General features: G+C 44.1%; 1 protein-coding gene across 6 annotated transcripts in view; it reads right to left on the bottom strand.

Moving 5' to 3' along the window:
- The window catches only part of DAB1 (DAB adaptor protein 1), a 473,979-nt gene that overhangs the window by 20,927 nt on the left and 435,540 nt on the right, over positions 1-17,512 (bottom strand). For all 6 annotated transcript variants that reach the window (XM_077149515.1, XM_077149510.1, XM_077149513.1 and 3 more), the window contains 4 exons: positions 12,400-12,450; positions 12,261-12,308; positions 7,493-7,555; positions 5,076-5,184 (listed from right to left, as the gene is read on the bottom strand). In XM_077149515.1, the coding sequence (XP_077005630.1) occupies positions 5,076-5,184; positions 7,493-7,555; positions 12,261-12,308; positions 12,400-12,450 (271 nt within the window). The remainder of the gene's footprint in view (positions 1-5,075; positions 5,185-7,492; positions 7,556-12,260; positions 12,309-12,399; positions 12,451-17,512) is intronic.

Here is a 17,512-nt window from a genome sequence, read left to right as displayed (position 1 = left end):
AAATCATAGTCCCTGACAAGAATGCATCTCATGGTGCTTGAGCCACTAACATGACACTCCTGTTGCCACTCTGTGTTTGGGGCAGTGGCACTCAGTGAGTGATTCTATTTATAGGTACTTATTATGTCATCTAGTGTGGCTGTGCCTGGGTGTTTCCTTACTGATATACATATGTCTTCAGCATAAATGAACTTTTTTGTAATTCCTCCTTATATTACAGCTAGGGCACCATATTGAGTTTTGAAAAACTGTGTAGGTAGGAGCTAGATTATCTATGAATTTCATTTCAAGACATTAAAGAAGATATGTATTTGTTACAAAAAGGGGGCACTGGGTCTGATCGGGGAGAGAGCTGCCAATGGATCTTGCAAACACCCCAACCCTGGCCACCTTCTGGTGAACGCACGGGAAGAATTCGGCCTCCATGCAGGTCTCCCAGCATCCAGTTTTGCTCTTCTTTCCTCCCACCCTCTTCCTTGCCACGAGAGGACTGTTTAAAAATGCAAACGTGGGGCTTCAATGTCTTGACTCTAAGGCTCAGATTTCTAAGCTTGGCTTATGAACCCTTGGGAGGCCCCTTTGCTTCACCTTTCCATCGCCATCTTCAATTGCTATCATCACTCCACTTTTCCCCCCAGTCACTGCAAACAATGCCCAACCTGCCCTCCCTGGTCTCTGCTGGTCCATCTGCCAAGCAAGCCAACCCCCTGACTTCTTCTGGTGGCTAATCCTTCCATGCTTTTGAAGACTCAGCTTTGACTCAACTCTGCTGGAAGCCTTCCCTGCTAGGCTCTAGGCTGAGCTGGTTCCCCTTCTCTGAGCCTTCTCAGACCTCTGAGCTCACCTCTATAATGAGCCATGTGGCTCTATAACGAGCCATGTGGCTCTGTTATTGCCTGGTTATTGTGCCTTCTCATGGCAGACTAGTTACCACCTGCTGACAGGGACCCTTGATTGTCTCTCTTTCCTCTGTGTCTAGCATAATTCCGGGCACATATCTGGTGCTCCATAAATGCCTGAGACTGGATAAAGGCACTATATGAAGATGAACAATTCATAGCAGAATAAATGCCTTCACTGCATTTTTCCAAGTGTATGATTAAATTCCAAGATCCATAAGTGCTGGGATCTCTGATGATTTGACTATTAGCGGCAGGTTTTTTCCTTTCACCTTCTTTTTTTTCAAAAGGAACTAACAGATGGGCTGTGCATACTTTTCTGGAGAGAGCTATTAGCATGTCTCTCTGGCTTTGTGCCATCTGCTCCAGACCAAAGTACAATATTCAAAGAAAAAAAGACAGCATAGGCTAATTGGGTATCATGTCTAGGAGCTTGCAGGTCTCATTCTCCTTTCCTGGTGGTGGTGGTGGTGGGGCATCCCTGCAGCCTGGGTGTTCCCTAGGTCTGTGGCCTGTGAGTTAAAGCTCTCTGGTCACATGGTGTCATGTGGGTCCACACGTGTATAACGGGACATCTTTGTGGCAGGGCTGTGATATCTCTGGACAAGGGGAGCCATGTGGGGGCTGGCACTGTAACCACTTAACAGCTTACTAGTTGTTTACTCATTAATGCTCAATAGTAGAGGGAGGAGGTGGCAAGGAGCATCTGGTTATGCCACGGAGTCCAGATCAATCATAAATCTCCTTGCTGTGAAGTGAAAGGAAACACCTGCATTACTGCCTTGCAGTCAGACTTTTTAAAGTGTTGAAAACTGCAATTTGAAACCAGATGCTGGCACCTGGGGATACCCCCAATATTTGGATGGGGGGAGAGGAAATATAAAGCGGATTAAATATAAGAAAAACTCCCTGAAATCCAGGGAGTACCATCTAACATTTATACAAAACTTTGCAACTTACATGGCACCTCCTATCCACACTATCTCACATGACTGACTGATTCATTTAAAAATATTTGTATTGGGTGCCAGGTATGGTTCCAGTCTCTGGAGATGCAGCAAAGAGCAAAACAGTAAAAAATCTCTGCTTTAGTGGACCTGACATTTTTATGGAATGGATCCTTACCACGAGCCTCTGGGGTTGCTGTCATTGCTATTTCTTTAATCTGTATATGAGAAACTGCCGCTTCAAGAGGGGAGAGCTTAGGACACAGCTTAAGAATGGCAGAGCCAGGTCTCCTGATGAACCCGGGAGTAGACCTGTGTGGAACGGTCGATTACATACACGCTGCCAGGCAGTGTTTCAAGTATTTTACTACATGGATTAATTCATGTAACCCTTATAGCAGTGCTATGTGGAAGAATTATTGTCATCCCAGTGTTACAGATATGTTTCCTAAGGTTCAGAAGAGATTTAGCTGAGAATTACATAGCTGGTAGGCGGCAGAGTCCGTATTTATACAGTACACACTCTCTGCACCACCCAGGCCACCTTTCACCCCAAAAGTCAAGAGGCCAAAGACCTAAACTTCATTACATCACATGCATGGCACCTGAGTGAATGTGTTTTCTCTGCATATATGCATATGCACGGGTATACATATGTGTATATATACACACATATACAAATAAATATACAACTACACATACAGTCCAAGAAGGCAAAAGAAAGTACAGGTAGGATAAGTCATAGTTCCTTCTACATTAGAAATCAGAGAAATAACGATTATAATAGCAGTTCCCACACTGAGTAGCTATGACGTGCCAGCATTTTTCAAGGCACTTGGCTTTATTTTCTGATTTAATTTGTATGATACTGTTGCAAGGTAAGTATTCTTTTTAACCCAGTTATGAAGATGAAGTAACTCCAGCTCTGACAGGTTAAGTCATTTGCCCAGGAGCCTAAGGTCTATAAATAAACGGCGGAGCCAGAATCAAACACTGCTGGTTGGATTAAAAAGTCCCCAGCTGTCTTTCCACTGGGTCTGTGTAACCTAGTTCATTTCGCATTCTCTTTCTTCCTAGCTGGACAATCAGTGACAGGTAGATGGATATTCAGGAGCTATACAGATTTTTAACATCCGTTAAGGCAAGAAAAGGGTAGGAGGTTCAACAACTGAAGCTAGCTGTGCTCCGCAGCATTTCACAAGCTTTAAACAGGGCAAAAATATGTTGATTTGAATTACTTTGAAACCCATGCATTGAAAACTGAAATCTTGGAGTAAATCTATTAGTTTTTTTTTTTTTTTTAAACGGCTGAGGAAACTGAGTCTGGATGTGAGGAAGTGACTCACCCAGTGGCCGGTCAACTAGCAAAAGTAACATCCGGGTCTTCAAAGACCCTGACGTGGCACAGGCTGAGAAGAACGAGACCGGTGTGGGGTCGGGCACAGGGGGTCCTCGGGGCGCTTTTACTCGAATGTCAGGGCTGGGAGAGATGCGAGATGGCCCCCGGTCCCATCTGTCATTCGCAGATAAGGGAATGGAGCTCTGGAGGGGCCGAGTCACTCCCTGGCCTGGACTATGGTCAGCCTGACACTGGCCAGCTCCCTGCCTCCCCCCTTCCAGACTCTTCACATGTCACCTCTGCAGAGCCCCTTCCTGTCCACAACCTGCCACTTAGAACCGCCCTCTGCCCTGGGACTCCAACTCTCCTCCACTCTGTTCTACAGTGTGTCTTTCCCACACCAATCATATTTTCTAACATTTTGCACAGTCACTTATCTTGATGTTTACTGCCTGTGTCCTGAGCGGAAGGTAAGGTTGCTGTGGGCTGGGTCTCGATTGCATTCATGGATGCACCCCAACACCTAGGACAGGATCCAGCACGTCGTAGATACTCAGCGTATATCTGTGGAATGACGATGCCTGCAAATTTGGTAAGTTTGGTGCCTACAGTTCCTATCACCCACCCCAGTGCATCTTTAATGATTACATAATGGGGCAAAAGCATGGGTATTCTGAACAGAAACTGACTGCAGAAGAGAGTGGTACGTTTTTATTTGAAAATTGCATTCTTAATTTAAATGACATATATCACTATAGTATTCCCACGGAGATTTTAATATCCTCTTTTAGGTAAGGACACTTAGTCATCACTGCCATTCCATTTTAGAGATGGGAAGGAAGGTGTGCAGACTTGACTGGGAAGCTTAGCAATTAAATATACTTCCAGGGTACCTGGAGACTCCAAACTACAAGTTAGATCTGCTGGTTGCCAAGCTCTGTTGCTTCTAAAAGTTCAGAATGATCCCTTGACTTGTGAAGAATAGCTCTGACCTTTCTCAACACAGGGTATGAATTTTTAATTTGCTTTGAATAAAAGCAAGGTTTATATTTGGTGGAAAGAATTTGTTTCTAATATTATGCAATTAAAATGATTATTTATAGAAAGAACACAAGAAGATTTGTAATCTAAAATATTCAAACTCTATTTGCCGTTAAGAAGGATAAAGCAGAGAAAGAAAGATGAAACTACAGATTCCAAATATGTAGTTAAAAAAGAACAAAAAAAACCTCTTTAGGGCTCTCAGGTAGATAAAAGGTAGAACTAATACCACCTTTGGTCATTTCCAAGGAGACCTGGCTACATGGAGGGCTTGGTGACATGAAGACAACATAAGAGGCCTGGAAATCCCACAGACTTGTAACTCACCTGAAATAAGTTATATATATATATTTATATTTCTGTGTTGTAAAAGCAGTATATATGTTTTAAAGAATATTTGGAAAAGAGAACCAACACTGTCTAAATCACGGAGTCCCCACCCCTCCGACTTCACTATTTGCAGTTTGCAGCAGCCGTGCAGGCTCTCCTATTTGTAGGGAACATCCCACCTCTCTGCCTTCCTCTCCCCCTGGCTGAGGTGGACAGGAGGAAATGGACTCGCACTGATTTGTATGGCTCAGTGTGCACCGAGCTCCCCAAAGTTATACACCTCAGTAGCCTGGAATCTTGAACTTTCCAGTTGCGAGACATCATGAATCCCAGCCAGCATCACACCAGAACCTTATACCCTCTACGAGCGTAGCTTCTCAATGTCACCTTGAGAGTCAAAAGACGAGAACAGAGGTTCAAAAGATGTTTGGGCATCATCTGGCAGCTGGTTCTGTCAACCATTTCTCTCTCTTGATAAGTTGAGGCTGACGGAAGGGCAGCTGGCTGAAGAGGGCTTACCTGAGGGTACAGCAGCAGTGCCGAAAGGTACAGATCCAAACATGTCTGCACTTGTTGGAAGTGTCTGAGATGAAGACGGGATAAAGGCATCACCTGGAGTTGCAGGAGTCTGTCAGACAGAGAGGAAGAAAACTCATGAGGATGCTCGGAGCCCTGGCTCAGGACTCATCAAACAGCACAGGTGACAAGGGCAAGAATTAAGGAGTGGAGGTGAGGGGGGACTAAAGAAGGACATGCCACTCTGGCAGCTTCTGAGGTGTGCAGAGCTTGGGTTGGTTACATGGACTTCATCTACCATACAGGGAAAATGATACTCCTAGAGCCGTTGTGCGGGTTAAATGAGAGCATGCATTTAAATCATCTGGCACCACGCTTAGGCACATAGTAGGTGCTCAGATAATGATGGGCAATATCACGACTATTTAGTTTAAGTTTCTACAGGTGCTTTCAGTTCATCAAATCAGTTCATCATATCTGGCTTCACCCTTTACAGGTAGCTTTACACCTTTACAGGTAGCTGATTCAAACTAATATCCACTCATGCAGAACCTACTATGTACCCAGGCTCAGGGCATGCCACTCAATAAACCGTTGTTGAGTAAATAAATAAAGCTTAGCAACTGGAACACAGACACTTATATTGTATTGTAGGCTTCCCAGAGTTTTTGCCTGATTCTTCATACCCAAACAGAATACAATATTCCTAAGAAGATGATAAAAAAAAAAAATGCCTGAGCAGCTGGAAACTCTACAGTGTCTGGCCCATGTTGGGACTAGAATCCCAGAGAGGTTTGCTGCCTGAACTGGTGGTTAAAGTGAGAGGTACTGAACTAAAAGTATCAGTACTAATTTGTTTTAAATGTTCACACCCTTTTATGGCAGTCTTTTGCCTATAGCGCATAAGTCTATTCGATGGCATAATATCCAAATATATATATATTCCCTTGGAACAGACTGGGGCAAGCAATTAATCCTGAAACCATGGCAATTAGACAAGGCCATTTTTAGACTGGCAGCTTGTGGGATGAACAGCATTGTTCTAAGGATTATTAAATACCCATTTGGACTGCGCTTAGGTTCAGGGCCAGAAATACAGCTATGAGCTGCTGTGTTAAGCACTTTTATATACACCCAGTGCTGTTCTCTCTTCCCTTGTGTGACCCTGGGTGAGTCACGAACCCTCTTTGGGCTACAGTTTGCTCATCTGTAAAATGAAGGGGATAAGTTTAGAAGATCCCTTCAGATCTGTCCAGTTCCCCACCCCCTCAGATCTGAGATTCTGAGTGCCCAGAATGAAGCAGTTACCCCTGGAATGGAGGAGAGAGTAAGAAGGACTGGAGTTGTCCATCTTCCCTGGGGACAGAAGCTGCTGTCTCCTCTCTCATGGCTCCTCTGGGCATCAGGTGTTAGAGCAGGGCAGCTGTGCCACAGTGTGTGGCGGCAGCTGTGGGCAACAGGATCTCATGCCATCTGTCCTGAGCGGTAAGGTTACAGCCTTTTCTCTATGAGGTGCATCTCTCCAATGAACCATGGCACCATCCCTCGGTTTGCATAACAGCAGAGTGCCCAGAGGAGCTGCCCCCTCCCAGCAGCTTCAGCTGGTGTAGCCGTGGGCCACAGCTCTCTGCCCACCTCCAGGGAATGGCAGGGGAGGGGCCGGACAGGCCAGCTGGCTGCAGGCTTGCCTTTAAGTGCATCCAGTCCTCAAAGCATTTGGGATTCTATTTTGCTTTGGTTTTAATTCTGTTTTCTTCTTTTTCATTTTCAAATGAGGGCTCTCTGTCATCTTTATTTTCTTATGGGCAATGACTGAGATATCCTGGCTGGCACTGTTGCCAGGAATTCCAAAGTCAAGAGAAGCTCACGGAGGCTTAGCTCGTAGTCTGTGCAGTTAGGACACAAGTTGGGAGGGGAGGGAGGAAACAAAAAGGAGACAGAGGAAGGAAAGAAGGGAAGAAGAAAGGGAGGAGCAGAAGGGCTGGGGGAGAAAACACGTCCAGAGTTGAGCACCTGCTCTGTGCTAGGCTCTGGGTACATGCTGTTAAATGCCTAGTCACGTCTGTTGTCCTCTTGCCCACATTTCCAATTTGACTCTGGGCTCCCTGCAGGCAGGGGCCACCTCTCATTCATATCTCCAATCCCAGTGCCCACCTCAATTGTAAGCACCCAGAAAATGTCTTTAATTGCTTAATGTGTGGTCTCATTTATTTCTCAAAACAGAGGCCTATATCTCAATTCCTCTCTTCTTAATAGTAGAGAAATTGAGGCTCAGAATTGCTAGTTAACTTGCCCAAGTCACACACATTGAAAGCGTCAAAGGTGAAATTCTCTAGCAGTCCTTTTTTTTTTAATTCCTACCAAGCTACCAAGGAATGAAAGGAAAGGGAGGCAGGGCTCGGAGGGTAAGGCATACTTACAGGGGGAGAGGTTATATCAGGAGGGGTGGACATGTCCCCAAAAAGTTCTAATTGGGTCACAGCCTGAAAAGACAAAAAAAAAAAAACCATGTAACCACAAGGAAAGCCGAGGCTACCAGGCACAGCTCCAAAGACATAAGGCTCTGAGGATCAGCAATTCTTTTTTTTTTTTTTTTTTTAGTCCATGACTATCTGCACAAGACAATAACCCCAGGTGGTCCTTATATTATCTCATGATCCCAAAGACATCTGAGACCAGACCAGAAGCAATTCTTCCTTCAGTGTTTCTGGCTGCTTATCCAGGCTGAATCAAGGGAACTGGCTTATTAGCCACCCCCATAAGGAACAGTAGTCTCAATCCCCACTTATTTGCCATCGTATGCCAGCACTGCTTCTCTTTTCAAGAGATAAAGGCAGGAAGGCACTCCTGTCATTTGCCTTTCTTTCCGTAATCCATCCACATGCTCAAAATGCCTTCCACGTGCTGAGTACAGCAAGACATGACTTCAAGGGCACCCCTCAGTTAGGGCTCCCAGTAACACTAACCCTGTGAGGTGGGAATCAGCACCCCCATTTTCACAGATGGATAAACCGAGTCTCATAGGGGTGCTTCAAGGTCACCCAGACCGGGACTTGATCTCCCCACATGTGAACCCTGCCATCCAATAGCAGTCCCTGAACGAGCTCATCTTTAGGGGAAAACATGTAGTTGGAGGGAAAGAAAACACACTATTTAATACCAGAAAGGGAATAAAAAACAGCCTAGTATAGACACTATTAATCATTGCGAGGAGGTCCCTCATTGTAGATATCGTATCATCTATCGCCCCATCCATCATGCAGCAATGTTGGAGTAAGGCCAGCTACAGCCGGAGAGGAAATCCTTTAAGATATACTTAGAAATTAATCTGCATACACTTCGAGCTTCAGAGACTATGGGGAGCCGATGGCCAGAAACCAAATGGTCTGACGTAATTATGGGAAATATATAATCATGTGCTCTGTGCAAACCTGCTTACTGATGGAAAAACCACACTCCCTTCATCTTCAGACTCTTAAGTATAACTTCTAAGCCGGGAAACATAAAAACGCCACGTAAAGGACAGGGCAGGGGGGGAGCCTGACTGATTTGTCACAGAGGACCATTGCATTACATTCTACTTTAACCAGACCGTGGTTGGATTTCCGTAATCTGCACAAAGAAGGGAATGTTCTTTCTAATTGGCAAGCAAGTGACCTCTGGGTGCTGGAGGAGGGCCTCACCTGGAGAGGCATTTTGGCCCTATCACTTCCAATCTCTGCCATTACCCAGAGATTCAGTTCTCTCACCTGGAAAAATGGAGACATACTATTTCCTCTGCTGATTTCTTGACACAATCAATAGTAGAATTTCCTCTGAAGTCTGGCTAAGCCTGGTTAAAAAAGGTACTTTTTTTTTTTTCCCAAAGAAGTGCAGCTTTGTCTCATTACTGCACGTTCAACCCTTCCCCTTCAGCCTTCAGATTTTCTCTACTGGTGCCTGGCACACAGTAGGGCCCTATACATATTAATCTTCTTCCTAACGTCGCATATTTTTTTGATTAACATTGAACAACTGTTAGGTACTGAGCACTGTGCTAGGTGCTGGGAGCATAATGAGAAATGCTAAGTCCCAGCCACAGGGAGCGTATGGTCTGGTGGGGGCGACGCATCGATACAAGTAATTTCAATGTCATGGGCAGGGACAGTGACAGAGGGCTCTGGCAGGGGATGGAGGGCGGGGGAGGGTGGGAGCACCCAGAGGGGACTCGGTTGGCTCTTGGTGAAAAAGATTAATGAAGCTTTTCTAAAGGAAATGGCCCCGATCTGAATCCTGCAGGAGAGGAGCAGTTAGCCAGGCAATAAAGAAGAGGAGGGGCGCTGCAGACAGACGGGTCCATGACGGGAAGACAAAGGCCTGGAATGGCAGAGTTGGTGGGATGTAAGCAGCTCAGTGCTACCAGCCTGTAAAGTGGGGGAGAGAGGCACCAAGGAGGCCGGTGAGGTGGGCAGGGTAAGGGCGTGGTGGGACTTGAGTGCATTTCTATCTTTTCAGCCAACTCATTACCAGCTTGTTTTTTCTCCCCTCTGACGACGGTCTGGCAGCTAAGGATAACGGATGGCCAGCATCCGGGGCGCTTGCCCCAGATCTGGCTGGACCCTGTTCTCAGATACGGCTTCTTCAGCACGTTAACAATGAGCTCAACCAACGAGGTTGTTTCCATAGTATTTGGAGAAACTGCGCCAGTCTTCTAAAGTCCCAAATTCATAAAAGGAACGATTCCATTTAATCCATTTAAATGAAGCTTCAGGGCATCCTTGTGATCGGAACTCAATGCTTTTCAAATGGCCCACAACCATTTCCAGTGTTAGGGAAATATTAAAATGAAGTTAATAATTAAATCGTACACTTTACATTTCAAATGTGTTGAACTCATAGTACACTTTCACTAACGTCATAAATATAACTTATTGGCTAATTTTCTCCTTAAGCACAACTTTTAAAATAACCTTCATTCTTGAGATATAGACTTTCCTCTTGCCAGATGATTTTCACTCAAGGATTAAACGAGAAAAACATGCAGAGGCATAAAACACAGATTGTTATTTCATTCCATTGGATTTGCTGTTTAAATAGAACCTTGAGTTAATTAAATTTTCTAGAAAAAAGGGATTCTTAGGCCATAAAATTAAAAATAATTCTAATAACCATATGTGATTGAGAATCTGGAATAATATCTATTTTCACAGCGCCCCCCCTCCCACCATGTTAACCCCAGTCCTTTTATTTATAACCTAATAAACCATGTTCCATCTGATAATATTTTCTAATTAATCACTTTAAAGGTCTCAAGAGAATAAAAACTAACAATTCACATTCATTAAACACTTTATGGCTTACAATACACTCAAATATATTATCCTGTTTGACACTCACCAAGTCTGGTGAAATCTGCAGCACAGGTATCACTGTTATTATCTATATTTTATGGATAAGCGAACTGAGAATGACAGGTTAAGTAACTTGCCCCTGCTCAGTCAGTAAAAAGAGCCCGCAGGCTGCCCAGCATCTTGTTTATCTGTATTACACTTTACAAAAGCCCTAGTTAGCCTCCCTAACTGGTAGAAGTCTAGGTTCACAATATACCCTAATTGAAAGTCTGGATTCCAAAGAGGGCTGCTATGGACTCACATTCATCCAGATGAGTCATCTGAGAGGTCTGCTCAAGATGCCTACTTGTCAAAAAAATGCACTCAGGTAGAGAGACGTAGCTGCCGAGGGCCGATGTCTGCCCCTTCCTTGGGCCTCTAGGTATTTTCCAAGGGAAAGCAGAGTGGCCCTGGGAGCTGCCATGACCAGTGAAGGTGGGAAGACATAGCTTAGATAGGAGGTAGCCCCTCAATATCTCCACAGGCATGCCCCTTCCCCAACCAATCATCGATGTCTGGGTGTCATACAATTGCTGTTTCAAGATGAGTTCCCTGGTCCTTCTTTCAACTAGACTGCTCCCACTAATTCCCTCTATAGAGAAATTCTGAAGGTACCGTTAGTGAAGGCTGAGATGTCATTGGCTGACCCCCAAAACACATTCTCTCAGGCTCACCCCCTGTTTTAGCATCAGGAGTTCCCCATTGCCTGTCACAGTGAAGGTACTGAGTCCCTACTGTGAATGAGCTACTGCACCAAGAATGGGGGCTACAGAGATAAGTAAGGCATATCCCTACTCATCTGAGCTCACCGTTGTTTTGAAAGACAGCTCTATGGATATGGTCAATGCAGTTTCATGAAGGGGAGAAGCACCAGGGTTTATGAAGGAAGGGCCATCTCAGGGCCTTTGCACATGCTCCTCGCTCCTAGTTTTCTTTTCCCCTCATTGTCTTTCCCACCCACCCTTCAGAACACAAATTAGAAGATGAAGTTTTTTTTTCTGGGAAGCGTTTCTAGCCCAATTTATACCCCATCCCACTGCCCAGAAGAGCTTATGTGATACTCCTAGATCAGTGGTTCTCAACCTCAGGTGCACGTTGAAATCACTTGGGGAAGTCCCTTAAAAACTACTAATGCTTGAATACAGCTTAGTCATTGGGGCTGTAAAACCTCTCCATGTGATTATAATCTGTAGCCAAGAATAAGGACCACTGTCCTAGAGGTTCCCCAAACCCTCTGTACCAAGGGGTCATAATATTTGTTGGTCTGTACATCAACCAATCTGAACAAGCCTTGTTTGAAAACTGGTACATCCATACCAGGACACACCAACTGAACAGCAAACTTGACTATGTTTATTCTCCAATGGTGCACTTAGCATATCCTGTCTATGGGTCTGAATTCCTACTATACTACGTTATCCTATGCTGTCCTATCTTATGCTGTCTATTCTATGCTATACTGTGTTATACTAAAAGAGCTCCTACAGGGCAGGAGCTTCCTATTCCTCGTTATCATCTGCGTAAATCAGAAAGTCCAGTACATGTTAGGGGCTTGAGAAACATTTGTTGAATGAAAATAAAGAGCATCACCTTCTCTCCAACACATAATTTTCCTCTCTCTCTCACGCACAGGTGTGCACCCACTCTCTGACTATCTGATCTTATCACAGAGCTCACTGACAGTCCTCCTGTGAAGAGCAGACTAGTTGCCCATGGAGCCGAGGTCTATGGCTCCTGCACGTGGGATGAGGGTAATGTGGTGTAAGTGCGTGGAAACGTCCAGAACATCCTCCTTTTAAGTAGAGCCTCGAGGCCTTACCTTTGTCGCCTCGAGAATCTCCTCAAAGTCCATCGGGAGGTTTCTGTTCTGCAACCACAAGGCATGGCTTATGAACATGAGGTGAATGATGGGATAACGACATGAAACAGTCACCCAGACGCAGCCCTCTCATTCTTACCGGGGTGGCCGCTGCAAACCGCTCGTCAAAGTCCACAAACCGGTGGCCGTTCTGAAAGTGTAAGGGATGATGAATGAGGATGAAGAGAGTGACACACAGATGACATGGATTTATGACTTCGAGGATGACAGTAGCTATGACGGTAGCTATGGTTTACACTCCCATGCTCTCAGTAGGTGGAGGCTATTGCTGGTGTACTTTGAAAATCCTGGAATATGTTTTCCAGCATAAGCAGCTGGTAATACATGGGCCTGATTAGGAAATACAGCAATGGTGAATTTGTAAGTTTTAAGTCCATCTTTCTGCTATTAAGACATTACCTGGTCAGTCTCAAGAGTGGATTCAGATTAAGAACATGAAATTTACACTTGAGATTGCTTTCAAAAGGAAAAGAAAGGGTGGGCCACGGTGGCTCAGCAGGCAGAGTTCTAGCCTGCCATGCCGGAGACCCAGGTTCAATTCCCGGTGCCTGTCTATGCAGAAAAATAAATAAACAAATAAAACGTAAAGAAAATGTTATCATGTCCTTTTAACCAACCATACCTCTTTGGAGCAGCTTCTGAACTGCTTGTTGTATTGTCCTCTGCTTGAAATGCTGTACTCCCTTTCTCTGCACCCTCAAAGCCCACCAAATTCCTCAACAGCCAGTCTAAAAGCCACCTCTTCCATGAAGCTTTCCTTGATCCACTGAGCTGAAAATCTTCCTCTGCAGCCCCTTAGCACATCACCTGTGCCTATGACACTGCGGACTCTCTGATTCTGGAATGCCCGTCAGCTCAGAGTATCTGGTACATAGCAGGTGCTCAAAACTGTATGAATGAAGGCATGTTTAAAATTAGCTGGTGGTTGCTCAATCCAATTGCTCTGTTAATTTTTTCTTTACAATATATTACATATAATAATGAATATATAGAGAATAATGACCATGATTTGGTCTATATGAACAAGTTAGTTATTCGCTGGATGACTTCCAAGTGGTGTGGCATTATTGTACGAATCTTGACTCAAAACTGGAATTCTGCAAGAACAGAAATAATGGCATCATTTCCTAATTTTAAGGAGCATTTCCTCCTTGGTAGTGGAGGAGTACAGAAACTATCACCCATAGTCCTATAATACTCCTGATTTGCAAGAAATGACTTTCATCCTATTCACAGAAAGTGTGATAGTGCCTTCACCTCAGCCCCAGTTCAGGCAGAGAGCAGGGGAACCCGATGCGTCTGCACCAACCTCAGCAGTGCCTCTGGGCCAACCACCAAGGTGTCCTGTCATCAGCCACCTTCCTCTGCTAAGCATTGGTCACTAAAAGTCAACTTTGGCTAAACGGAGACGAGAAGCCACCACATAAATTATTATTATTATTTGGGGAGGGGTTGCACACCAATATTAGTCTAAGTGATCCTATAATCTATGCGGTGGCCTAAAAGGTTAAGGTTTTGTCACTATATCCTTTATAAATTCACACACTACTAGGGATTTATGGCAGAGCCCCTACCAACTAGCTCTGGGTCATAACTTTTAATAAAAACATTTTTTAGTGTCCAAAATCTCATTACATCTGTCCAATATAAAAAAGCAAATGGCTTTAGAGCATGATGGATGAATTAAATAAATTTGAAAAACTGCCTGTGGTGGAGTCTCATAAAAACTCCCCACCCTGTCCCATGTAATGAAAACGTGGGAGGATAACCAGCGTTGGCATGAGTCTGTCACTTTCCTGTTGACAGAAGAGGCAGATGCTGCGGCAGGACCAGGTGATTTCCCTAAGTTCGGATGAAGCTTAGTTTGGGGGTGTGAACAAATGCATCTCTTTGCAGGATCTCTTCAGAGATCCAAAGATCTGATCCTGGCCATGCCATGTGCCATCGGTATGTTTTCCTTTTTAAAGTGGACATGGTAATGATGACGACACCTTCGGTTGGAGAGGAACTGCTGAGGTATGTGTGTAAAGGCTTGTCTGGTGCTTGGTATACAATAGATGCTCAATAAACAGTAGCTATTCTATTTCTTTTAGCTCATTTTAGAAATATACATGCACATTAAAAAATTAATGCTTGATAACTATTATATGATATTTAGAAAGAGAAAGAGGAAGAAGAAACAGAAGCTTAGCCTGGGAAGCTCCTCTCTAGAAACCACACATGCCTGACAGCACAGACTGGTCCCTGCATGAAAGGTGGCTTTGACTCCTTCTGGAATTCCTGGTCTCAGTCCTGAACCTCTCAATTTATTCCTGACCCCATCCTGTTCCTCTCTTCTTGCTCCTGGCCAGTCTTGCCTGATCATCTTCTCCCACCTGCACCTTTTGTACTTGATGCTTGTGGTTACCTTACCAATCTTAACCAGCTCAGTCATTTCTTGGAGCTCTCTCCTTCTGTCTGAAGCAACCTTTGCTAACACTGGTTGCATTTTATCAGGTCAGTGGGGAGAATAATAATCGAAAGTCCTACTGGGAAAACTGAAGGCATCTTGATGATGTAATTGATTAATTTCTTCAACAAGCCTTCATTGACTGTTGTCCACATGCCATGCCCTGGCTATACACTGGTGATAGAGAGATGAATAGTGCATGGATCTTGCTCTCAGGAAGCTCCAAGTTGAGGCCCCAGGAATAATCATTCTAGCTTGGTGATAGGATAGGCGTGGGGAAGGGAGGATGGGAAATGTCTACATCTCAACTTAAAACTCAGATGAATGCTGCCAAAGAATGAATTCAAGTATCCATTTAGAAGGCTCAGGAGAAGCAGATTAACCAAAGTGATGTGTAACTGCCTAAGGTGGGTACTGTTAAGGATACCTAGTGATCCCAGGGATTTGAATGCTTGTAAGGGAGTTAACACGGCAGACACATGCTAATGAAGACAAATTCCCTCTGGGATATCTAGGAGTAAAGAGTCACTTTCCAATTTTTTTGGCAGAGAGAGACAGAAAACTGTCGCAACTGGGGGTGGGGTGGAAGGGGATGGAGAATAGAATCTATGATATTAATAATTAATTTTTCTCTAGAGTAGCTGTGTTCAAGAAAGCTTTCTGTGATGATAGGAAGGGTCTGTGTCTATGTCGTCCAAAGCAGTAGCCAGGAGCCAAATGTGGCTGCTGAGCATTTGAAATATGGCTAGTGTGACTGAAGAATTGGAATTTTTATTTTATTTAGTTTTAATTAATTTAAATTTAATAGGCCACATGTGGTTCATGGCTACTCTACTGGATGGCCCGGCTTTAGATAATATATATTGAAATATAATAAAACAAACATCCAGTTGACTGGGTACTTTCTAAACACTATACATATTTCTTTTTTATACACTCTTTTCTATTCTTTTAAAGAATACTCTCCATTTGCATTGACTGGAAAAGATCTATGGAAGAAGTGAATTATATCCTGTGTCTAGACAGAATCACAAATTGAATTCAGTTTGTAAAAACAACAGCCTTCCTCTTGTTGATATAAAAGGTTGTTTTTTTCATTGCCTGCGCTAAACTAAAGCCAGACATATGTGGGGCTTTTTAAAGGAAGTTAGGATTCACGTTTCTGTGAAGCCCCACCACAAAACCCCACCATCCGTCATTCAAAACAATGGATTCACATTTACCACCAAATGTACCAGGCTTACTGAGATTTGGGGTTCTGTGGTCTTGCTGAACTTAGTACCGTGATCTTACAGAAGGATTGGTGTTGCTTTAAGGATTTGTCTCTGTAATTGAAACATTGCCTCTGATTACTCTTAAGTTGGGTCTTATTTCAGCAGCTAATGTACCTCTTTCCCCTACCAAACATTTCAGGTGGGTCCCAAAGGGGCTGTTCAGGGTGATGGAGGGAAATGTGTAGATCTTACAATGAAAATTATATTTTCATTTGAAGTGCACGCAAGCATACAATATCACAAGCTCTTTAACAGTGAGATATTTGCATCTGGGTTCTAAGAGAAAGGGAGGCTTGAGCTCCTAGAAATTAAACTGATCTTTCTTAAAAGGCCAGTGGAACGTCAGGCTGGGGTTGGTGGTAAAAGGAAGTTGCTGGTGCCTCCTTCAGCTGATGCAAGAAGGGCAGAAGAACCCAAATGACCAAGATTAGGGCACTGAACTGACCTGAAGGGGCTAATGGGAAAGAACTGGGGATGGCAATGGCCGAGGAATCAGACTCTTGCTTCTTGAGCTTCCCAACCTGAATCTAATTTCAAGAAGACCAATTGGCTTGCATTTGAAAAGATTGCCTATTTTTGAAATGAGAAATTTGACTTTTGGGGGAGGGGAAAGGAGAGATGTTGGAAACAACTTTCTGTTCAAATTGCTGCGCCAATAGTGGCATTTCCTTGCATTAATTCCTTCATACTCTGAGTCTCACCTTTCTCCCCTATAAAACAGCGATAATAAAAAAAATAGGGATAATAACACAACGTGGGCTTGCTGAGAGGAAGAGGTGAGACGATTGGTATATACGAAAATAGTAAGCACAGCAACTAGCAGATTAATATCTCAAGGCATGCCAGCTTCCTTCCCAAAATTATAAAAAATAAAGGAAGGAAGGAAAGAGAAGGGAACACTGGTAGCCATGAAATCATTTGCCTTCTAGGTAAGGGTAGGCAGGTGCCTGGCTATGGCAAAAACTTGGGAAACACTGGTCCATGAGTCTTTCGTATGCACTGCTTGGCTCAGAGTAATGACATGATTCAAGCTACTTTAGTTGCCATTCTTGTCACCCTTATCATTAGACACATGGCACCCAACCCAATCTTGTGGGGCTGGGAAAGCTGGAAGCAGCAGACATTTTGATGATACAGTTGTGCCAGGGATTTGAGGGTGGCATTGCTGCTGCCATAAGAATGGTGGAAAGTGATCATAAAGAGATGGTGATACAGCTCTTTCCGTGCCCACAGCCAAGATAGGGTCAGTGGTGGAAATACTGAAGAAACACTGAAACACCTTCATAGCTCTTTGGGCTTCTCTAGAAGCACTACAAATTGACTGCTTGCTTCTCCACTTGTAGAAACTCACTGGGCTTGAGACCCAGGTCCCAACACATGACCTAATCCCAAAGATCTGGAACCTAAGAGGCTGATTTTAGAATCTGGCATCCCCTTCCTTGCTTTTGCTCCTTTGTTAGTGGAGGGCG

Source organism: Tamandua tetradactyla, chromosome 2, assembly GCF_023851605.1.
Source record: "Tamandua tetradactyla isolate mTamTet1 chromosome 2, mTamTet1.pri, whole genome shotgun sequence".
Classification (NCBI taxonomy): Eukaryota; Metazoa; Chordata; class Mammalia; order Pilosa; family Myrmecophagidae; genus Tamandua; species Tamandua tetradactyla.
This window is presented reverse-complemented; position numbering and strand designations above follow the sequence as displayed.